This window comes from Parasteatoda tepidariorum, chromosome 4 (genome assembly GCF_982258835.1).
Source record: "Parasteatoda tepidariorum strain Cologne lab strain chromosome 4, Ptep-v5.0, whole genome shotgun sequence".
NCBI classification, from domain to species: Eukaryota; Metazoa; Arthropoda; class Arachnida; order Araneae; family Theridiidae; genus Parasteatoda; species Parasteatoda tepidariorum.
The window spans coordinates 79111616-79137059 of NC_141758.1; the positions used below are offsets into that span (position 1 = coordinate 79111616).

The 25444-nt window shown below is 30.9% G+C and overlaps 2 protein-coding genes across 6 annotated transcripts in view; one reads left to right on the top strand and one right to left on the bottom strand.

Moving 5' to 3' along the window:
• The window catches only part of LOC107445597 (acetoacetyl-CoA synthetase), a 40798-nt gene extending 38600 nt beyond the window's left edge, over positions 1-2198 (top strand). For both annotated transcript variants that reach the window (XM_043047900.3, XM_087161435.1), the window contains exons 17-18: positions 531-733; positions 1879-2198. In XM_043047900.3, the coding sequence (XP_042903834.2) occupies positions 531-733; positions 1879-2025 (350 nt within the window). In that variant the 3' untranslated portion in view covers positions 2026-2198. The remainder of the gene's footprint in view (positions 1-530; positions 734-1878) is intronic.
• Positions 2199-4930: 2732 nt separating this feature from the next.
• Positions 4931-25444, bottom strand: part of LOC110282477 (acetoacetyl-CoA synthetase) — a 36968-nt gene continuing 16454 nt past the window's right edge. For all 4 annotated transcript variants that reach the window (XM_087161439.1, XM_087161440.1, XM_087161438.1 and 1 more), the window contains exons 7-19: positions 23596-23710; positions 22653-22734; positions 21877-22030; positions 20559-20636; positions 19406-19598; positions 17821-17940; positions 15056-15169; positions 12319-12444; positions 11901-11970; positions 11118-11176; positions 9769-9971; positions 7663-7822; positions 4931-5151 (exon numbers count right to left, since the gene is read on the bottom strand). In XM_087161439.1, the coding sequence (XP_087017565.1) occupies positions 7676-7822; positions 9769-9971; positions 11118-11176; positions 11901-11970; positions 12319-12444; positions 15056-15169; positions 17821-17940; positions 19406-19598; positions 20559-20636; positions 21877-22030; positions 22653-22734; positions 23596-23710 (1461 nt within the window). In that variant the 3' untranslated portion in view covers positions 4931-5151; positions 7663-7675. The remainder of the gene's footprint in view (positions 5152-7662; positions 7823-9768; positions 9972-11117; positions 11177-11900; positions 11971-12318; positions 12445-15055; positions 15170-17820; positions 17941-19405; positions 19599-20558; positions 20637-21876; positions 22031-22652; positions 22735-23595; positions 23711-25444) is intronic.

Genomic DNA, 25444 nt, shown 5'->3' on the forward strand with positions numbered 1-25444 from the left:
TGCAAAATGCTGCAACGATGAGTCTTCAGTTAGCAATTATCGTTTCATCATATACAGATAGGAATTCATTGGTGATCAAGATGTCTGCTTACCTTGGGTATTGAGAAATACAACGATGTCACATACCGTTTATGAAAACATTACATATATTCATAACTGTCTATAATAGGCAACGTTCGCTTTAAACCGCAACAATTCAGTTATGTCCACATTACCTTCTAACATTAAAAAGCGTACTACTTCGTATTATTCTTAACGCATTCATCTTTTCCTGACTTTACAGCAACTTTAAATGCTCTCATGTGAAATCGTCAAACAGCTACACGCATTGGATGGTGCACACTTCTTGTCGTAATTTATAACAATGAAGCGTAGTGCTGATACTGCTACTATATTTCCTGCACTATAATGTGTGTCCAATTTTCTATCGGTCAATCATTTTATGTTTTTTGTGGTTACTTTTTCCTTAGAATCGAAGCAGTTGCTATGTGACTAAAATTAAATCGTGTGTTTTAAATTTTACCACCTAGTTCACGACATGGAAGAAATCCAGGACTACATTTGTGTAGGACAGAACAGAGATGATGGTGAGACCAGGGCCGTACTTTTTGTCAAGATGAGAGAAGGACACTCTTATACACCAGAATTCAAAAGGAAAATAGAACAAAAGATTTTCGACGAGCTTTGGCAAGATTGTGTTCCACAAGTTATACTTGAAGTATCAGGAATTCCAGTAAGTTTTACCCCTGACTTCAGTAGGTTGAGGAATAAAACAGTTAAGATCTAATTGAAATTGTGTGCAAATATGCAAAAGGAATTATTTTTTTATAGAAAATACTGTGACGAATTCTTGAAGCAGAAATTAACAATGCAAAGTTTTTTGTATTGAATGTCTTAATGTAAAATTATATGCATTTTTTGCACTTAAAGGATCGCAATTTAATATTTAGTCTTGGATAAAAATATAAATGCTGTCAAAATCTAATACAAAATTATTGAAGATGGAGGGACTGAAAACATCAAAACCTGTTTGATTACCGGAAGAAACAACGAGGAGTTGAAGTATGATTATTAGAAACACATCAAAGTTTATTCATGCAATCAAATCTTCGCTTATATCTAAATTTGTACTCTTTTTTCACTTCATTTTTAACTGGGGTCTAAAAATATGTATTATGAGCGGTGATTACGGGACACCTTGCATATATATATATATATATATATATATATATATATATATATATATATATATATATATATATATATATATATATATATATATATATATATATATATATATATATATATATATATATATATATATATATTTAAAAACTTGTCTATTAACAGGTATTTGTAAAAACAATTCAATGATTTATGATATAGATGTAATAAAAAAATTTTTAAATTGTGATTCTCTTAGTGTGTCAAACGTTGATACTGCACTAGTAATACTAGTTGATTGCACTAGTTTCTATCAGAGTTCTATTTAGTGATCTGCTCGTGAAAGCTCTGACCATGTCAAAGTGGAAATATCAAACTCATATTTTTCCGATACGGCTTTTGTTAAGATATTCCAATATTGTACTTGTTTAAATTTTTTTAATAGCTTATTTAAAAAACTTATGACCTCCATAACTCTTTGTCACGAAATCCTAACGATCCAAGAAAGATTTGAAAATACGATTTTGGAAATTTTCTAATAATCGTCTTTAAGTTAGTATTTTTTTTTAAATTTTAGCCTGCCCAAAACATAGATAGAAACCTTACCTAACGTTGCCTTTTCTTACTCGTTCGTGAAAGAAAAAAAATTTCAAAGGAAAATAACTAATTTAATTTTTTTTCAAATATCATATTTATTTTTTTACTTTTTTCCAGTACAACTTGAATAACAAGAAAATGGAAAGCACAGTTCGAAAAATTGTAGCAACAAACCAGGTTCCGGAAGTGAACAATATCAAGAATCCTGAATGCCTTCTCGACTACTTGGACATTCCTGAGTTGGTGAATTACAACAACATTTAAATTGCTCACCCTTATCTCACTTTTAACATTTCTTGAACTGTACAAAGTTTTAAATGCCTTTAACTGTTATCATACTCATTTTTAGATTATTTTGATTTGTATTTTTGTGTACTAAACCCAATGTATTTCTTTGAAATGTATTTAAACATCATTAAATATTTTTGTCATCTCAATGGTTTAAGTTTTGTCTCTACTAATGCATTCACTAATGAAATGGAGTACTTTATTTCTGTATAGAAATTATCTATCCTCATTTATTTAGTCTTAATCCAATAAGTGCTTTACTGACTACTTCAAAGCGTAAAGTTTTATTGGCGTACGAGAGACACTATTTTACTCAAATTTTTAAGTGATCATATTCAGTGCTTAAATTTTATCAACGTTCCTCATCTTTGAAAATAGTGGTTGAGTAAAGCAACAATATTTATGCAAAAACAGTCTGATATATAAGACATGCCCAAATAAAAGGTAGGACCGTGTAATAGCGTCAGAAATACTATTATAGCAGTGCCATTCTTCAGGGTTATAAGTTAAAGTAACCCGAATAAACGGCAGACTGCATATAACATATTTACTGTTCACGTGATAATTGTTGCTGTTGTAAGCAATTAAAAAGATGAGTTCGATTGTTCTTGTCTTCCAGTGGCGTCATCTATGGCCGGGAATTCGACTTCCATATGTCACACCCATTTATCCACCATCCACACATCGTAATTTCGACCTGAACCAAAGAACAATCAATCTTCAATTCAGTGCTTCCAGAGGAATTGATTTGTTATAGGAACTTGGAGTACATTGTGATCTGGCAGATTTAGCGTGCATTAGTCACCATTTACAACACGGAGAGTCATCGTCCTGCTGAATTCGAACTTCCGTTATCACGAACGCGAGTCCATCGTCCTGCTAACCAGGCTATGCCGACCCTTTCATGTGAGAGTATTTAAAGTGAATGTAAAGTCATTCTGAAATGTTTGCATCTAATACTCAAAACACAGTTTCCAGTAGATCACGGAAGTCAAGCATCTCTAACTGCGATCAGCGTGCGATTATGTGATCACTTTGATCAGTCTGCGTGGGGATGAGGGGGTGCAGCATCGGTCTTCGTGAAAATATTCGTAAACAGGTCATCGGGCTACCACACCTGAGAAGCCACCCCTTCACAGAGGATCAAAATTGTGATGGTATGATTTTGTACCACCCTCAAGGATGTTTCCCAAATCACTATTTGCCAACTATATGGAATGTCTATTTGCCAACTGTACAACTCTAGTGAAACGTAAATATATAATTACTATTACTAGAACAGTAGGAAGAATAATTTTTAGCATCAGAAAGTGAGAGTAAAGCTGGAACTTATGGTCGAATGTTTGTTGCTTGGGAGATCGCTATCTAGGACAAACGAATGGTGTAAAATTGATGAAGGAAGTCTACAGTTATCGAATATCAGATCAAGTAAAAGTTATTATCTTTCACAGCTCATGAGTCATGATCTCTCAGCATTTCACCAGCGCACTGTGGAACGAAAATCATTCTTTGCGGTAAAAAATTAAAATAAATGAAGTTATAGAAAAAAAATCTCAATATGGTTTTTTTGTAGTAAAATGTCCAAGGAATATGACGGTGTATTTTGTTTTTTTTTTTTTGTTTATTAATGGAAATAGCAATTAAATGGAAACAAAGTCGAAATAAAAAAAAATTACATTTTTCAGTTAAATTTTTATTAATATGATAAATCCTTATAGTAAATAAAAATATTAAAACTATGCATGATGTATACATAAATGTATTTCTAAGATATATATGAATTCATTATTTTATGTAAATGCTATTAAAACCAGAGCCATTTCCTTATTTCTGCCCTGTACAATGAAATTGTAACTGCAGGGTGCTCTATAAAAATAGCCTTACGTTGCCGAGGTAAAAAAAAATTGTACATTTGTTTGGTATGTATACTCAAGAACTAAAAAAAAATTAGCTGTGAATATTTGCGAATTTGGCTGATATATCGATTTTTATAGTTCGTGTCATTTTTATAATAATGATAAAATTAATGAAAAAATTATAAAAGTGAACTTGATATTATTATTTTTGTTATAACATTTTCAAAATTTTTTAAATCTAGCAAAATAGATTCATTATTTTTCTTAAATTCGATAATCGAATTTGTAATTAACAATCTTAAATATTTTGATTCAATTCATTTAGTTTAAATTTGTTTTGATAAATATTCGAGATTTTACATCCATTATTTTATTTATTAAAATTATTAACCACAAATTTATAATCAAAGATCTCAAAAACTACTAATAAATAATTTTTATTTATTTATTTACAATTTTTTCAATAATCATCCGCCATTTTGTACTTTTTGAAATTTTGACATCATATTTGAAATCAGCGACCCAAAAAACTTATAGGTGATCAATTTTTAGAACATTGAAGTTAATTTTCTAATTTTGACCGCATTTTTCTGATTTTGTCCCACTGTGCAGCGGCAAGTTATAAATTTTTGAGAGAAAATCGAAATCACAAAAGAAAATTAGTTACACACAGTCCGGAGTGAAATTCTCTTACGTTCCATTACAACCGTGGATGGTGGTATATCTCTGCTGTATTTCTTGCTCTATAAAACGTATCTACTTTTCATTTGGCCAATCCTTGTGTGTTTTTTGGGCAGTAGTTCATATAATGTGCAAGCTACACCATTTAAGAGGGAGGGAGAAGTAGAATTAAATTTATTTTCAGTGATGCCGATAGAATAATGAATGAAGTCTTTGATATTTTAATAACTATTTCACAAAGTGTTTCAAAAAAACTGGCAAATGAGGCATTCCAACCAGGCCAAGATTCAGAAAAAGTACTACCACACTATTCGAAAAACAACGAGACAAAAGTAAAAGCTCTCTTTCATTGGAATGTGTATTTATTTGTTAAAATACGCTTAATTTCGAAGTGCATTGTAAATATTTATTTACACTAAAAGCTTGTAGCCTCTACATTTCAAAGTAAAATGTTTCTTCTTTACAGTAACTTGAGTCCAATGAGTTTTCTACACCAGAAACTATACCGTGACCACCATTTCAGATATTTTTTATTCATTCTCAAATATCTTACGATCTTCAAAAGCTGAAAATAAATATAAAAATAAAAATCATCAGTATCAAAAAATGTTCTAAAATTATAACAATGCAAAAGAAAGCTACTGTTATGTGAAAAATAAATTACAATATTAAGGGTAAATCTTACTATTCACAAAGATAAGTATTTTTGCTACATTTATATTATGTGACGTCTTTATTGTTTGCTTAAATTAATGACATTTTCACCACCAGTTCTTACATTTGTAAATCATATTAGAGTAATAATGAGTTTTACTGTGGCATACTATTGCAACGAGCTAAATTTGTATATAACTCTCTCTGTTTATAAAAAAGAAAAGTTCAAAACCTTGTAAATGTTTTTTTAGATGGAATCGTATATTTACACTTTATTTTAGATGTGATAAATGATGAGTGTTGATGTATTATTCTACTTTCATCAAAAATGCAGACATTTTCCTTATCGCAAATAATATAGAGGAATGTTCAGCTCTTCTAGCAACCAGACATAGCATGTCCACTGTTTGGACATGCTGTGTGGGGATTTATCTTAGTTTAATATATGGTGCTCTGAAATCACCATCCTTAAAATGGGAGAGGAAAAGCTAGTGTGGACATTTTTTACAAATGTGTCAAAAAATTATATTTAATATAATTTTTAAATCATGAAGTATTTTTTAAGAAATAATTTGGAAAGTTTCCTGCACTCTGGTTTGCATCTAGAATTACCATGTTGATTAGTTTTTTTTTACTTTATTTTTATAATTTTTATAATTATTATATTTTTTTATCTTTTTAAGAACAAGGTTCACTAGCCCCGCTACACTGGGATAGTGAGGACAAAATCAATAACTTATTAAATACCAGTTTATAACAACTAAATAAGGTATATCCAAAGCCAAACGAAAATATGAGTCATGTCGTAAAATCAATCTGAGTAATATTGTACAACAAATACTGACATATTTTAATTAATAACACCAAGAGTATGTATTTAGGTTGGGGATTGCGAGGCAACTTGTATAATATGGAATATCATATAATCACAAAATATATACTGACATTACAGTTGAGAAAACAAAATTTTACAATTAATTATAGATATAAATGTTTAATTTTTTATCATATTGGTTTTCCTAATTTTATTTTTTATTCTTAATAGACGACCCATTTTTACTGGACAACAAAATTAAAATTATAATTATTACTGATATCTTTTTCTCACGGTCATGTGAGACATATGCGAAATTTCATCGATGTCTATATTAATCGAGAGCAGTGGTGCCTCAGGGAAGAGAACGCTCGAACGCAATGAAGTGACCTGGATTTGAAACTCCAGCGATTGCTGGCCGATCCGAATTCTACACCCGTCTCGCACCGACCACAGTGCTGACGTTAAATATCCTCAGTGGTAAATGGATCATGGGTAGAGCAAAGAACATAGTTTGAAGAAGAAAGCTAACTTCAATAGACATACTATAAATCTGTCCCCCAAGGTTTTTGTGCGGTCCCTGTATATATAGGAAAAACAACATTCAGGGACACAGCAGAAGAAACCTTTGAAACGGGGGGTTCGATTATGGGTTAGAGTCCCCTTGCCATGAGGCTAACCGTGGGAGGTTCTCGTGGTCTTCTTCTCCATGCAATGCAAATGCGGGTTAGTTACATCAAAAAGTCCTCCACGAAGACAAATTTCTCCCAATACTATAATTTCTCCAGGAGTTTCCTTGTCTTCTGGACTGGGTTCAAAATTACAAACCTACGGAGTTGAACATTAGTAGTCGTAAACCCAAAAATAGGGTTGGCTGTTTAGCGACGGTTATAAAACCAGTTCTAGAATTGGGGAGAAGAAGGAAAGTTCGCTCTTTTGATTTATTATAGGTTTGTTCAGGGTTTTTTAAAATATTGATAAACGGTACAGTACTGCTAATGAAGATATTCCTTTTGAAAGTACATTTATATCATCCATATTGATTAAATCTGCTAACACATTTTGACACAGAAAAAAAATGGTGGTTGGCGGGAGGCAGCATACATATAGAGTTGTCCTACAACCGATTCACAGGTGACGTATCTGCAGACTGTCACTTTGCTTCTTCTGTGCATGTGCTGGATCTTAGTGTATATGGTGCTCTGCTAAATCTAAGTATGTTGGTCAAACTGCAAGTTGTTTTACTGGTATAATATACCGCACCGAGAAGTTTCCAGTGTTAATTACATATTCGAAGAGTTGGACTGCTTCTCCCCTCTATACTATTTGGGTTGGGTCCCTTACCATCAGGCTAACGCAAACGTGAGTTTCATTAAAAAGTGCTCCTTGAAGGCTAGTTTGTCCCAATGCCTGATCCAGCAGCACCCTTGTTTTCTGGATTGGATTCAAAATTATAAGGCTACGGAGCTGAATATTGGTAGTCGTAAACTCAAAATTGGGTCGGCTGTTCAACGGCGGTTATGAAATAAAATAAATCGGTATTCAAAACAAGGTAAATTTATTTATAACTCATCAGTGTTAAATCGTGTTAGTTAAAAGTTTACTTACTAGTTTCCTTGAATCATAACTTATAATAATCCAGTACTTCAGGAATATCAAGGTAGTATTTCAAACACTCTCGATTTTTAACGTTTACTATATCAGGTATTTTGTTATCAGCTAAAATTTTCCGAATGATCCCTTCAGTTTTTTTGTTGTTTAAGCTGTACTATAAAAAATAAAAAACAAAATAGTTTAGCATCTACATCATTTATTAACATTAAAAAAATTTCTGACTGTATTGTACACAAAAATTAAAATTATTGAGATGGTATTTCGATTACATAAAATAAATTATTTGCCCTACAAAATTAAATCATTGCTTTCAGAATGGTAACTATTAGCAAAGTTCTGTCAAAACAAGTGATGAATCAGCGGTTTAAAATACGACGTGATAAAAAAAATTAACTTTTTGTTTCAAAACTTAGTTGAAAATTGCTTATCACAGAAGTATAAGAAGAAAATGTGTTTATCTTTCAAGTTATAAAAGTAAGGTCTTGATTTTTTTTAAATGAAAAAAATCTATAATCCGTTTTTTTTCTATACAGTGATTTTACGGGTTTTATAAAATTTAGTTACGAAGATAAAACAAACGTCTCTTTCCAATATGCTTGTGAACACTTTCGCATGTTTTATTAAACGAGTTCCCATACATCTGAATAACGATTTAAGCTCTCAGATGTCTAAACATTAAAATGATGTCTTAAAAGAATGAAATTCCTACTTATATTAACCTAAATTTAATAGCACTATTATTAGTTTTAAAGACCCGTGATAACAGTACTGTAAAACTATATTATTTGAATATTAATTTACTTTTTACATAATCAAAACTTCAATCCATGCACTTTTGTTGCCGTTGTGAGAGTTCCTGAAAGGCTAAATCAAACCATCTTTCTGCTATGTTTTTGCATTACTTCTCAGCTTGGTAGATAGGTACTTTATTTACATTGCACTAGAGCTGCACAATGGGCTGTGTTTGGGAAACATCCCTCAGGATGATCCGAAGACATGCCATTGCAATTTTGACCCTCTGCAGAAGGAATGACTCCCCTGTTTTGGTAGACCAATGACCTGCGCGTGAAGTCGAACACTTTACGGTAGAACAGTTTAACAAGGACTAATACCTCACACACTTGGTCCCTACGCAGGCTGACCAGAGTGGTCACTCACCTGCTTACTGACCACAGCCAGTGATGCTTGCCTTCGGGGCTCTACTAAGAACAGTGTCTTCACCACCAGTCCACTGCGGGAAGCATTATTTCTCAGCATTCACATCGTTTGAGCGCAGTGATTCGCCTTCCGGCTAAACATTCTTACAACTTAGAAAACAGATGAAAAATACTATATACCAAGACAAACTATTGCGTGGATGTGTGATGATGATAATGCATTAAAGGCATTTTAAAAGAGTGATAATTGCTCTATGAGCAATGGGTAACCTACAGGGAACTGGTTTGACAAGAAAGATGCTGGTACAGCGTCTGAAAAATATTCACCAATCAAAGTAGCGATTATAAGGAAGAATCGAAAAAATATTCAACATCTAAATTGATGCAATATTATAGAAACTATATAGATTTTGGGATTTCTAAACAAACAGACCTTACTTTTGAAATTGCATTTGTTTGTTTTCTCAAGAGAATCTATATAAATGCTCTGTTGAGGAAGTCCCGGTCGAAAGTCAGTGAAACAGGACCAAGATCCGAATTCTGGAAAGTGGTAGTACTGCTCTCCATTTGCGTTGATATTATTTACATAAAATACCATTAGTAGCAATGGTTTACAATCAATCGCCAGTAAAAACGCGATGTTTTGGTTGAAATATACTTATCATTCAAAATATTGAAAATTAATAATATAGCTAGAAAATTTTTTTTGGATCCTCTTAAATCGGTGTAAATACAATATAATATAGCATGAATGAGCAAAAAATAATATTGCAGACGTATTATTGAATGTGGCCACAGGTAAAAAATAAAAATAATAAAATTTATTCATGGATGTTATATTTCAAGGTTATATTTACTCATCATCCTCGATTCAGTTGCAGTAATATAAATGTTATAAAATGTTTATTTTAACTTACTGGAATATTATTAAAATATAACTTACTGGAATATCTGGAATGGGCAATATTAATTTAGGTACAAGATCCTCAAAGAGTTCATCTTCTATTTTACGTTCTATCTTTAATTTAAAAGACGGAGTAAACTCATAACCTTTTTTGAGTTTAACAAACAGCACTACTCTTTCCTCTTTTTCCGGTATATATTGTGCAACACAAATTGAATCTTCAATTTCTTCAATGCCATGAACTAGAAAAAAATATGTTTTATGCTATAAAATTATTTAAATTGGTAAGTACTGATATTTAAAACTTTGGGATTGAATTTAACCAATTTCAAAATATGTCATCCTTACGTTTTTATAAGGGAGTAGATTGGAAAAATTTAAGATAAGAATAAATAATCAAAAAAAATATGGAATATTTAACTTTTTTTTATTCCTTATCGTTTTTTATTAAATAATCAATGTATTAAAATATTTTATTTAAGAAAAAGCATTTATTGTTAGCATAACTGAAAATTACATGATTTGAAAACTATAGTTTAATTGGCTATTTTGTACATTCAGAGGGTGTTTAACAAAAGCCACCCTTTATATTTAATTTTAGAATCCTTGACGAAGTCGAAAAATCATGCTCGTTACTAGTTATAAATTAATATTTCGCAAATAAGAAACAAAAATTGTACAGACATCTGTTGAATTACTAATAAAGGAATAGTGAGAACATCAAAACCACCTTGATTGCCTGATAAGACTAATTTTTATTACCACCGATAATCAAACATGTTATAACTTTTTCATCATATTATTCTTCCTTCTCCACCAGATTTTCGTTAGATTTTGATTGCATGTTTTTCTTTGCTTAAATATTATGCAATTACCTTAAGATGATTCCTTATAGATTTAATTTATGGTAGGGATTTTAAATACTTAGATTAAGAATGGCTACTCTGAACTAATTAATGGTTTAACTTTCCACCATATTAAAGTTAAAACAAACTTGAGTGAAATTATATTTCAACATGTTCCAAGACTTCTAAAACTATTGAAAAGAGTATGTTCAAACAAAGATGAATTATTTGTACCTTTGGCTGAAAACTTTCTAAACCGTTAGTTTTCACTGACTAAATTTCTCATTAAATTGATTACACAGAAGTTTAAATAATCATTTCGAATTAGAAATCAGAATATTAAATTGTATATATATATGTATATTCAATGCATACATTCACTTACGTAATATTTTATAAATGCTCACAATTAATGTCATCGAAAAAAAAGCAATGGCATTTTAAAAATAAAAAACAATAGTTTTCTCTTTCGATTTAACTCAGTATAGAACATTAGAAAGAAGTACTGTATAAATCATAGTTAAATATGAGAATTACACTTACTTGCAAAATAAATATCTTCTGGTCCGAATCGATCACCATTTTGCACAAAAGTATCATCACTAAAATAGTTGAACGTAATTTGTTACTAAGCATGATTAGTTATAACATAAAAAGAAAAAAACGACATTGCAATAACGTGTTGCAAGAATCCAAATATGATAAACAAATCCAAAAACAAATTATCAGTTTTGTAGGAAGTGTTTTCTCTTTGTTGTAATAAGTAATTCAATATAAATTTGTAAATTTTTTTCAAACTATTAACAAATGTAATGTAATATATATATACACAGATGACATAAAGAGAAAACTATAAATGGGAAAAAACCAATAGTCTTCTTCAAGACACATCTGTTGGTATAATTTAATGCGATATTTCTGAATAAAGAATAATTATCCTAAGATAAAAATTATTCTTTATATTTCTCGATATAGTCGTTTATCCTTACATAAATTTAAAGTTTTCACGGTATGTCGAACCCACGAAGCGATATATATATATATATATATATATATATATATATATATATATATATATATATATATATATATATATATATATATATATATATATATATATATATATATATATATATATATATATTTCTTTTAAAACTAGATTTCAAGAATAGAAATAAAAACCATAATTCTACAGATTGTTGAAAAAAGTTTTCTTGCTTAATGCATTGCTTTTAATTGAATACAAAGCAAAACTATTCCAAATGTAAAAATGTTTTAATCAATTTGATGTAGTACTATGCATAACATTATAGTGGTAATACTTACCATCGACCCTTAATGGAAATGCCATGGGTGACAGGATTGATAATACAGTTATCACTTTGGCACCAGACACCTACAAAAATAGTTACCAAAATCAGACAAATAATAACACACTTAACTTGACTCAAAATAATTATTTTAATTATTAATAGCCAATAGTGTAATAGTTGAACAGTTAATAGTAAGAAACTATTTAAGCAATTTGTTTTAAAAAATGAAAAAGAATGTGTTTTGCATTTTCAGTTTTCATGAATTCATTCGATATTTTTGGATCAAAAAATTACAATCTTATTTTAGCTGGAACAAAATTAATTTGAATGCATTAAATATATAAAAAGGGAAGATTAATTATTAATTATACAAGTTTTTGTTGACAGAAGGACATTAAACTTACTAAACAGGTAAAATCTAATCATTTTACCTGGGAACTGTGAAAGGTATTTTGAATGAAGAATTTTATTATCTGTATCTTTCCATAAATACGAAGGCAGATTTGGAGCGGGAGTTGCGATGACCAAAGTTCCCATTTCACCAATAACTGCTTCACCTATTAAAAGAATGTATTTATTTCATATATATCCGAATGAGGACATGGTATATTTTATGCTACGCATGAATAAATTAAAGCAACGTGAATAAGGTATTAATAGAGGTACAAAAATGAACAATTATAGTTTCGTTTCCATAAACAAGAATGTTCGTCAGTGTCATATCAAAAATTGTGAGTTTTTTGACACTGAGGAACGTTCTAGTTATCATGCTGCGCATGAATAAATTAAAACAACATGAATAAGTCACAAATGAAGGTACAAAAAAGCACTAATATAGTTTCAATTCCATGAACAAGAATGTTCATCCGTGTCATGACAAAAATTGTGTGTATTTTGACACTGAGGAACGTTCTAGTTATCATGCTACGCATGAATAAATTAAAACAACGTGAATAAGTCACAAATGAAGAAACAACAAAAGCACTAATATAGTTTCGGTTCCATAAACATGAATGTTCGTCAGTGTCATGACAAAAATTGTGCGTATTTTGACACTGAGGAACGTTCTAGTTATCATGCTACGCATGAATAAATTAAGACAACGTGAATAAGTCACAAATGAAGAAACAACAAAAGCACTAATATAGTTTCGGTTCCATGATCAAAAATGTTCGTCAGTGTCATGACAAAAATTGTGTGTATTTTGACACTGAGGAACGTTCTAGTTATCATGCTACGCATGAATAAATTAAAACAACGTGAATAAGTCACAAATGAAGAAACAACAAAAGCACTAATATAGCTTCGGTTCCATAAACATGAATGTTCGTCAGTGTCATGACAAAAATTGTGCGTATTTTGACACTGAGGAACGTTCTAGTTATCATGCTACGCATGAATAAATTAAAACAACGTGAATAAGTCACAAATGAAGAAACAACAAAAGCACTAATATAGTTTCGGTTCCATGATCAAAAATGTTCGTCAGTGTCATGACAAAAATTGTGTGTATTTTGACACTGAGGAACGTTCTAGTTATCATGCTACGCATGAATAAATTAAAACAACGCGAATAAGTCACAAATGAAGGTACAAAAAAGCACTAATATAGTTTAGGTTCCTTGAACAAGAATGTTCGTCAGTGTCATGACAAAAATTGTGTGTTTTTGACACTGAGGAACGTTCCAGTTATCATGCTACGCAGGAATAAATTAAAACAACTGGAATAGGTCAAAAATGAAGGTACAAAAAAGCACTAATATAGTTTCAGTTCCATAAACATGAATGTTCGTCAGTGTCATAACAGAAATTGTGTGTATTTTGTCAATGAAGAAGGTTCTAGTTTACATCATGCTAAGCACGAATAAATTAAAAAACGTGCATAAAGCACAAAGGAAGGTACAAAAATGGACAATTATAGTTTCGGTTTCATAAACAAGAATATTCATCTGTGACATAAGAAAATTACCACAGTTGGCACTGAGGAAAGTTCTATTTTGTAGAACCGAAACTATAATTGTCCATTTTAGTACCTTCATTTGTGCTACATTCGTGTCGTCGTTTTAATTTATTCATGACAACTACAATTCATTTTGCATACATATTTAACTAAAATGTATAAGACTCTGTAAAATTTAGGTATAACTGTGATTGCAGTTTTCTATTATTAAAGTATAAAAAATTAAATTTTCCATAGTAAGAAATATTTTTGAATTGAATTTATTTTATATTTTTTAAGCTTACAAACTTTTAGCGGAAAATATGTTTTACATCAAAGCAAGCCGTTATCTTTAACGAAGCTTAATACTTAAGAAATTAATTAACTTACAAACCCTATTTGAGGACGAATTTTTTTTCATTATTAGATATGGTAAAAAACTTTATAGGGTCGTTTTCATATGGTAATTTTTAAATTTTTATTTTTAAAAATCTTAAGCTGAAAGTAGGCTTTATTTGAGTTTTTGGATAACTATAATTTTAAGCCTAATGAATGTATAGATTTTGCTAACTCATCTGTTTTGTCTTACCAGAAATAAACTGAAATTGTACTTGTTTTAAAATAAAATAGGAATAAACAAGAAAAAATAACTTCAATGTTCATGCAAGAGATTTGAAATTTACTCCAGTTTTTAAACAATAGTATTGACCAACCATTCAAATAAAGCCTTGATATTTTAATTCAATTCTATAAAAAATTGAGATCAAATTATGGTATAAAGTACAAGTGCTTTGAATGGATTATCCGTAAAATCCATTTTTACCGTAAAATATTGTACCATAATTTTTACAGTAATATTTATTTAATTTAGAGTGATTAAGTGCTTTTACTGCAATTTATGCTGTAAAAGTTACGTTATGTCAGGTTTTTTAATTCGTAACATTTTTCGGTAAAAAGAGAGTTAAGGATAAAAAGTGCCGGTACTTTTTACCGTAATTTGATCCAGAATTTTTTTAAAGTGTATTAGATTTGACTAAGGATCACATATTGCATGATAAACAATTATTTTAAAAGAACCTCAGTAATTGAAGCTTACTAGTGTCTTACGAAAATGAAATGTGAATAGTTAATAATCGATATAATGCTACAGCTGTGATATTTTCAGTGCGAGTCAATGAAATTTAACCAAGAATTAATAATCCAAAATATGCTCACTAATTTATACAAACCTTTATCGTTATAGCAACGAATATCGATACCCAGAGAAGGAAGTTGAATTTCTCCTGCATAGCTTGGGGATTTCATATATATTCCAGACACCATTCCAAAGTATTCTGTGGCACCTATAAAGCGTTATCTAAAATTACCATGTTGTAGCAGTTTTCTATAATGAGTGTGAAATGCTCTTTACTATTTAATTAAAGGTATCGGATAACTGAAGGCGACAGGGATAAAAATAACTTACCCATTTATATATATATTCATATATACATGTATATACATACAGTGGTGGCCAAAAGTGTGGACACTTTTTGAAAGTTTCATGTTTTTCAACTTTTTGTCCTTGTAGAATATATTAATTTTCACTTAAATACAAACGTTTATATATCAAATAGAAATTAATTTAATGTAGAATTTAATAATAAATACAGTATTACAATATCTGTATTACGAAAAAGGTTATGCAACAAATAGTCAGATCTATCTTAGATTTGCATTTTTTTAAACTGATACTTGCACAATCTATACTTAGTAGGATAACCCTTATTTTTTAAGACAGCTTCACAGCGTCTTTTCATCGAGTGAACGAGTGTTTGGAGTTCTTCTTTCGTAATCACATGAATCAAGAATCAATTATAGCTTCAATAAGTTGTCTTTTATTGGATGGACGTTTTTTTCGTACAAGAATTTTCAAACGTCGCCATAAATTTTCAGTTGAATTGAGATCAAGGCTGTTTCCAGTCCATAGTAATATATCTATGTCTTTATTTTGAAAGCATGCTTTGCATACTTTTGCTATGTGGCATGGAGCTGAATCCTGCTGAAAAATAAATGGTGAGTTGTTGGAGAAGAGATCCCTGTTTGAAGGTATCAATTTTGGTTTCAGGGCAGTTTCGATGTATTTTTTGGCATTCAGGATGCCATCAATCACTTGAATTCGGTCCACACCATCTGCAGACATACATGCCCAAATCATGACATTTGTTGAATTTTTTGTAGTTGCTTCAATGCAATCAGATGAAGCGCTTCACCTACTCTACGTCTCACGTATTTTCTACCATCACTTCCAGAGAGCGATATTTTACTCTCATCACTCCAGATTATTTGCCTCCATTGATTTTCTGACCATTTAATGTGTTCTTTTGCCGACTTAACTCGTTTTTCGCGCTGCTTTTTACTTAAATATGGTTTTTTCCTTGGAATTCCAGCTTGTAGTCCAAATCCTGATAACCTTCTTCTTATTGTTCTTGAACTTACTGCAATACCAGCTGCATTCATTTCACATCTAATGGCATCTGATGACATTTTTCTATCTAGAAGGCATAGCCATTTAATTTTTTTATCGGTAGTAGCACTTGTGCATTTTTTTCGGCCTGATTTGGCAGCCTGAATGCCAAAAAATATATCGAAACTGTCCTGAAACCAAAATTGATACCTTCCATCAGGGATCTCTTCCACAACAACGCACCATTTATTTTTCAGCAGGATTCAGCTCCATGCCACACAACAAAAGTATGCAAAGCATGCTTTCAAAATAAAGGCATAGATATATTACCATGGCCAGGAAACAGCCCTGATCTCAATCCAATTGAAAATTTGTGTTGACGTTTGAAAATTCTTGTACGAAAAAAACGTCCATCCAATAAAAGACAACTACGTGAAGCTATAATTGATTCTTGGCTCCATGTGATTACGAAAGATGAACTCCAAACACTCGTTCACTCGATAAAAAGACGATGTGAAGCTGTCTTAAAAAATAAGGGTTATCCTACTAAGTATTGATTGTGTAAGTATCACTTTAAAAAATGCAAATCTGAGATAGATCTTAATATTAGCTGCATAACTTTCTTTGTAATACAAACATTGTAATACTGTATTTTTAATTAAAGTCTACATTAAATTACCTTCAATTTGATATATAAACGTTTGTATTTAAGTGAAAATTAATATATTCTACAATATATATATATATATATATATATATATATATATATATATATATATATATATATATATATATATATATATATATATATATATATATATATATATATATATATATATATATATATATATATATATATATATATATATATATATATAGATAGATAAACACATTTTCCTTTAATACAGATTGCAGAAATATACCAATTCTTAAGAGAGCCGTGGTGGGTCAGGGGATAGAAAGAACGCCTTCCAATGAGGTGAACCGGGTTCGAATCCCAACAAGGGCTGCTCGATACGAATTCCGCACCCGGCTCTCACCGACCACAGTGCTGACGTAAAATAATCTGAATGGTGGACGGATGATGGGTTAGAGTCGCCTTGCCTTCAGGTTAACCATGGGAGGTATTCATAGATTTCCTTTCAATTTAACGCAAATGCGGATAAGTTTCATCAAAAAGTCCTCCACGAACGGTAGTGTCACCCAATGCTCGATCCAGAAGTTCCATTGTCTTCTGGGTTGGGTTCAAAATTACAAGGCTATGGTGTTGAATATTGATAGTCGTCTACTCAGAAATTGGGACGGCCGTTCAACACCGGAAATAGAATAAAATACTTAGGAAAATAAACCTGTATTGTGTTGTCATTTCTCCTCAAAAAGCTGCTTATAGCTACTTCAGTTCAGGCTGCTTCATCTGAATGAGTTCTTATCAACAGTGGGGTATCAATTTTTACCCCCTATAATCTTCAAATATCTTTTCACCTGACAGTTATCTTAAATAAAATCAGTAATTCTAAGAAGAAAAAAATTTCTAAGAATTTAACTTACCGTACATGTTTGAAATAAGCACTCTTGGAAAATATTTGAGAAGAAATTTTACATTTTGTGCTTTCACTGGAGAACTTCCAATAGTTATTAACCTCAACTTATCAAATGATAATTCTGGATCTAAAAAGACAGAAAATTTTATTTTAAAAGGTTAACTTTTAAACAAATGAAAAAATTTTAAGCGCATTTCCAAATTAAGACGAGCTTATACAAAGATAAGAAATACAAAGATAAGAAATACAAAGAAAACAAAAAAAGAAATAAAAAGGAAAAACTTTTTTCAAAAGAAGAAGATAAAGAAAAGCAACCAAAAACAGCAAATTTATTTTAAAAATTCTTTTAAAAATTAAATAGTCATAACCGAATTAGTATATGAACGGTAGAAACATTTTATGAGCATAATTTTTTTCTAAATAATATGCGGAAGTTTAATTTTGGTTTATATAGATTGGTTGAAATTGGTTTAAATTTCCCCAAACAAAATGAGCACTGTAAATAAATTAAATTAAAATGTGGTTTTTCGTTTCTGTAGCAGGGCAGCAAGTCCCGGAACTTTTACTTTTTTAAACAAATTAAGACGACAAGGGGGCATCAAATACTTTTTTTTTAATTTTTAACCAATATACTGGAAAAAATCGCATCATTCTAACCAAACTGTTGCCTGATTTTCAAAACTTTGAAGGACCCTTGTCACCTTAAAATGGACAAAAACAAAATTTTCCTTCATAGTTCAAATATAGCTTGCATTTTAAACTTACAGAAGTAAAAAAAACTATACAGCATTACTATTAAATAAAAATTGCATAATTGACTAAAAAATGGAGGTACATTAATTGGCATATCCCCCCCCAGTGCACACTTGCTTCTGGCGAATATTATTGGCGAGACTACGATTTTATCGGAAAATGTTTTACTGCATGATTGAAGTAGAAGAGACAGTCGCAAGGGTTGCTTTGAGCGCAGTACATAAACCCTTCTCGAGGAAGCCACGATGGCTCAGGAGATAGAGCGTTCGCCTTCCAATGAGGTGAACCGGGTTCGAATCCCAGTCTTTACGAATTCCGCATCCGGTTTGCACAGACCACTTAGCTGACGTGAAATATTCTCAGTGATAGACGGATCATAGGTTAGAGTCCCCTTACCGTCATGCTAACCGTGGGAGGTTCTCGTCGTCTTCCTCTCCATGTAACGCAAAATACAGGTTAGTTCCAACAAAAAGTTCTCCACGAAGGCGAAATTTCTCCCAATACTCGATCCAGGAGTTCCCTTGTCTTCTGGATTGGGTTCAAAATTACAAGGCTACGGAGTTGAACATTAGTAGTCATAAACCCAAACATTGGATCGGATGTTCAACAACATTTGTAAAACATGAAATTAAAAAATTCTTTTCGAGGGGGGGGGTAAGATGTTAGATGCGCAGTCCTCTAGGTTTTAGAATACCGTTAGCGCAATCAGCCATCACCGCTTACTTCGATTTCATCAAACACGCTACCGACGTTGTAAATGAACGAAATGTCTTGCCTGTCAACTGAAACAAAAATTACAAAAACAAGTCTTCAACACATATTTCGTTTAATACTCTTACCAGGAACTAAATTTATCTGCTCAAACTTTTCGATGTGACAGGGTATAAATGTCAAAAATGAAGATTTGCATTCTGACGCTACATTCCAGAAGGAGCGGTTATTTTTCACATGATACAGACTTCCACTATACATAAACAAAGTGGCCCCTCTGGACAAGCATGATAAGAAATTAAGTATTGGTATCCAGCCCATCTGAAAAGAGAAAAAAAAAGTCTATAAAATGTCAGGTATTTACAATCATATTCAAGCATCAAATGAATACTTTGAGAGATCGTAAACGGAAACTAATACAGATCCACATTCATGTATGATTGTAGGTAGTAGAGTTCGGCCGACGCATGCGCAGAAGTTCTTAAAATTTTATGCAATCTCTTTTCTTTTATGAGAATTTTACTTGAACTTTTTGGCTTTTAGTTTATTTTTCCTGTACTATTTACTGTATTCACGAAGAAACAGTCAAAACAAATCGAACGGATTTTCTTTAAAAATTTCAACAATGGAATTCATTTTTTAACGCATGTGCAATAAGTTTGATTATCATGCATTACAAATTTATCTATACTATCTCTTTTTCCACATTCTAAATTTTGCTTGGATTTTTTTTAGCTTTTATTTGATTTATATGGATCTTTCTTTACCTCTATCCACGAAAAACGATAAATCTAAACCGTTTAAAAGAGAAATTATTTTAAATGTTTTGATAATAGAGTTTAACCGTTAACCGTAAACCGTGTCTTATAAAATTTTAATACCATCTTGAAAATTTGAATTAGATTTCTCTGGGGTCATTTGACTTTTCGGGATTTATTTACTTTATTCTCACGAAAAAAAACAGTCAATCTGAACCATAGCAAATGGATTATTTGAAATGTAATAGAATTCAGCCTTTAGACCAGATTCTTTAATTTCAGATGAATCAAATAATGACATTAAACTCACATAGTGAGGTTGCTATTGTTACGAAAATATGAATTCCAGAAACTCGTTGGCTGTTTCTTTCCCTTATACCTGTGTTGAATGCTACAAACCCTTCTTTCGAAGAATTCATATTTTAGAAAGCATTGAGAAACAGCATTAGCATTGAGGATAGCATTAGCATTAAATAATTTTAGTATTAAGAAATAGAAAAGTGCAAATGTGAATTCTACTTACTGGAAAATAACTTAAAAAGACATCTCCAAGTTTCAGATCATAAACAAAAGACACGTTAGCTAGTGAATGCAGAAGAACCTGAAATTTTATTCGAAAACATATCATAAAGGATGGAATGGAACACTGGACGTTCAAAATGGGAGAAATCCTTCAAGAATCCTTTATTTGGTTTTAAGACATTAAAAAAAACGCATTTTACTAAGTAATGGGCAACAGACTGTGTTTAAATCAGAGTTTTTCTTACCGAGTTAAAAGATTATGAATTTGTAAAGATCCATACATTAATATGCAGTTCTCGTCGACAAAATTGCTTTTTCTCGTAATGGAATTTTTCAATGTTCTCTCAACTTCAAAATGTCCCTTGCGCACAGCTCTTTTTTTTTTTTTTTTTTTAATGTTATTAAAATTGTTTTAGATACTCTTCGACGTATCTGGTTTAATTCTAAATGCAATTGATTAAATCAATATCTTAATCTTGAGACGTGTTGGCTCAGGGGATAGAGAGTTCGTCTTCCACTTCGAACCGGGTTCGAATCTCAGCGATGGCAGGTCGATAAGAGTTTCGCACCCGGTTCGCACCAACCACAGTGCCGAGGGAAAATATTCTCAGTGGTACACGGATGATGGGACAGAGTTCCCTTGCCACCAGGATGACCGAGGTAGATTTTCGAGGTTTTTCTCTCCATCCGTGTAACGCAAATGCGGGTTAGTTGCAAAAAAATAAGTCTTCTTTAAAGACACATTTCTCCCAGTACTTGATTCAGGAGGTTTCTTGTTTTCTGGATTGGGTTCAAAATTATAAGGTTCCGGAGTGGAACATTAGTAGTCGTAAGTCCAAAATTGGGTCGGCTGTTCAACTAGATTATGATACCTTAGTTTAATTTTTTAATTGAGCATAATGATAATCAATATGCATAATTGAAGAATCGTGCTTTTTCAAGAAATGTAATCAAAATAAAAATGTAATGCCTAGTTACGTTATATTTTTATACTGTTACTATAACGACTTCAATTTATCTTAATGCCCATAAACAACACATTTTGGTAAAAATGCAATTGAAAAATTTAAATTCGTTCACAAGAAACGTTTTAATAACCAACAATTAAAAACCATAGTTTAGGCTATAACTCAGAAAATAATTGGGTTTTTTATTTCTAAAGCTTTGTACACAGACTTCTATTAATGCTATCAATGTTCTACAAAAATTTGAAAAGGATCGATTAAAAATTGCACTATTTTGTTTGGAACGTCTTGTGTCTGTTAAATAATAAATAGTTCTAACAAAAAAAAAACACTAGTATAAATTTTTATACTTACCTTTGCTGAATGCACCACCCCTTTGACAATGCCTGTCGTACCAGATGTAAATGACAAGAAAACAGGATGACTGGAGGGTAGTTGTTCGAAAACTAATGGAGGAACTGAACCATCCTGAAGTTTTCCAGTTTCTAAGAAATTGTCGATGAAACAACTATAAGAAGAAAAATAACGCATATAAATGTCTGAAATCAAAATTTTATTTCTATCTAAGTATTTCGAAATCAATGCATTTACTCGGGGTAAAATAAATTTTGCAATCAATGCAACCGCCCCGTAATAACCATAATTAAATGTAATTCTTGACAACAAGAACCACAAAAAAAGCGATGCCCTATACACGGAGAAAAAAAATTCTGGCAAAAGCACTGCATTATGTGGTGTTCAAGATTTCGGTAAATCGTCATGGATTGGTTCGAGGAACATTCCAGTGACTTTCAAGTCATGTCTTGGCCCCCAAATTCACTTGACCTTAATCCAATAGAGCATTTGTGGTCCTACTTGGAAAACCAGATTCATGCTGCCACGCTACCCCTCGCAATGTGACGGAATTGCAGGACCAGTTGGTGAGCTCTAGATACCACATACCTCAGACTACCTATCAGCATCTTGTGGAATCAATGCCACGGCGGGTGCTAGCATTTTTGAGGGTTAAAGGTGGTCCTACATGTTATTGGCAGGGTGGTCATAATGTAATGGCTCTTCGGTGTAAAATCATCACAAACTTTACGAACTAAATTTTTCTTTAATTTAAAAAATTAAGCGCTTAATCTTACCTATTTCTGATATGGGAGATATCCATTGATAAAGTTTCACGTCTACTAGGCACTATAATTACTTTTTCTAGTGAAGGTGTTCCTATGCAACGAAATATATTATGTAACACCATAAAAATAAAAAATTTACTATATAACATTTATTATCACATAACAATATCAGATATCATCATATGTATCATTTAATTGTATTATCTATCATCATATCATATCAGTATTATATAATAATCATTGTATAATTTAAAAGTATCATATATCACTAGTATTGCATCACGGATGTACATATTTTTGTATACTTTTAGTTGTATTGAAAGAAACAAAAGAATTAAGCTACGAATGAAAAGTAGGTGTTTAATTTAAAGATTTCTCCTTTAATAGATTTGATTATGTAAATATATCTTTATAACATCATGCACTGTAAGAATTTTCACTTTAAAATTACAGTGAAATAACCAGCAGCAGTTTGGTTGTCCTATTAACGGTAAAGTTTACGGTGAAAAAAAAAACATTTTTTGCCTTTACGCTTTTGAAAACATTTACAACTAGCGTGGAAAAACCAAAAATACAGAACTATACGATACTGTAACAAAACTATAGAACTACAAAACTCTAAAACAGAAGCCTAGTTAGGGCTCTAAAAATCTGATAGTTTAACCGTATTAGGCGAAAGTAGTTAATAAAAAAATTTTACCGCAGTTAACACTTTGATTACTACCTTATTTACGGTTATTTGACTGTTTTATTTGAATATGGTAAAATGAAAATTAAATAAATTGTTATTAAACTATTTTTTTAGAAATTTCTAACAGTGTGATATGATTCAAATTCACTGAATAAAGGTTACACTTTTAACACGTTTTTAAGTTAAATGCTTTTGTTTCTATATAGTAAAAAAAATGAAATGGATGAGTAATAGTGAAATAAAAATGAGTCCTATTCTTACCATCCACCATAAATTTCAGGTGATCAAGGATATTATATTCCTTTCCACCATCAAGATGGCGGTCAACCACTATTAGAAACTTTGGTTCCATTTTGCTTATTATATTTGTTGCCGCCTGAAAAAGAAACTCCCTTAAAATGTATAACAAATCAATTAAATCTAATATATTTTCATTTTAATCTATTTTCATCTAAGTTTTACTTAAATGAAAATAATTTTATGCTCTTTAAAAGAAGAAACGAATGAGCATTTTATCAAATAAATTGCATGATTTTTATAATGATTTGAATTTAGATTTTTTTAATAATTTTTATGACTTGATACTACTGCATCAGGATTTTTTTGTAAATACAAGTTCCTATTTTTTTCTATATCATAAAATCTTAATGTCATATTTACACATAGCCAATGACAGAAAATCTTATAACGTGATTTAATATTATTGAATATTTAACGGAAAGAGGCTTTTTTCCACTTGAACAAATATTATCTTTAATTGTCCTTAGTGTAAAATTAAAAAAAATTTATATTTTTCCGTGTAAAATATTTTTTTCTCGTTTAAAGATATTTACTTTTATTTACTTTTGGTTTTGATTATTATTTTATTTAATAAGGCTTAAAACTTAATTCTAAACTTATTAACTACTTCGCATTTATTAAGTAAGTTACGTTTTCTTTTTTTGTGTAAGCTTTGCGTAAAACTATGACCAGTCTTATACTTTTTTAAGAAAACTAGAAAATGAAGGTATAATGCAAGAGAACGAAAGAAAATTGAACAGTTCTCGAAATACCTTCAAATAAAAAATATATCTTCAATTCATTGAATTGCTTAAGATAATTGTGTTGTTTCTAATGACACTTGGACAGGCCAAGCTGGTCAGTTATTTGATTTTTGCGAATTAAGTCAGAATAGTGTGCCTTTCGTTTGACAAGAGAGAACAGAAAGAAAGATGGCAGCATAACTCAATCGTGATGCCACTTCCTCAATTTAGACATGTAGACAAATTATTAGACGCATTATAAGATTCTATGTAAAATCTTAATTATCAGGTAATACTATACAGTTTTTTTGATTTTGCGCAACTGAAACCGGTTTGCACTTGTTTACGTTAGTTAAATTAAACGATATATAATATAAATTCAACGATATGATAAATTAGACGATATACTATATAAATATAGAATATTTATTATATCAGGTATTATATTAGTATATAATAATAATTAGATCAAATTACTAGACGCACTGTATTTTTTTAATAATTACATGTTTTGCATGAGTTTGTACGCAACAATTTAATATTTAAACGCACAAGTAATGGGTTTTTAATCAGGAGATTTTTATGTACTTCCTATTTGTATTTATTTTTAACGTATTGCATTACAATGTTAATCAATTGATACACGAACGTAAACAAGTGCAAACCTGTTTTAGTCGAGTAAAAACAATAGGGCTGTACATAGAATTTTATAGTACATCTAATAATTTGGCCAAGAACTGTAGATCTGAAGGGAAAGAAATTTTCCCAGTTTCCCCTCCCCCCTTTCGATCCAACAGATTTAACGAGTACGCATATCGCATGTACTCGGAGGCTCATAGCGGAGTCGAGGATCGAACCCTGTCACCTTCAGACCTGACTCCGATTTTCTGAGCACTGGGCTGTCAAGGTCTTCACAAGATAATTGCGCAATACATTATCTTTATTAAGAAGATTGTAAAGAATAGCTTCTCGCCTAAACTTTATTTAATAAAGAATATTTAGTTCTTTGATAGTTTTCAAAAACAACAGAAATTGTTCGAAATGCAATGTATAATATAAACACAAAATGCGTGAATTTTGTCTGAAAG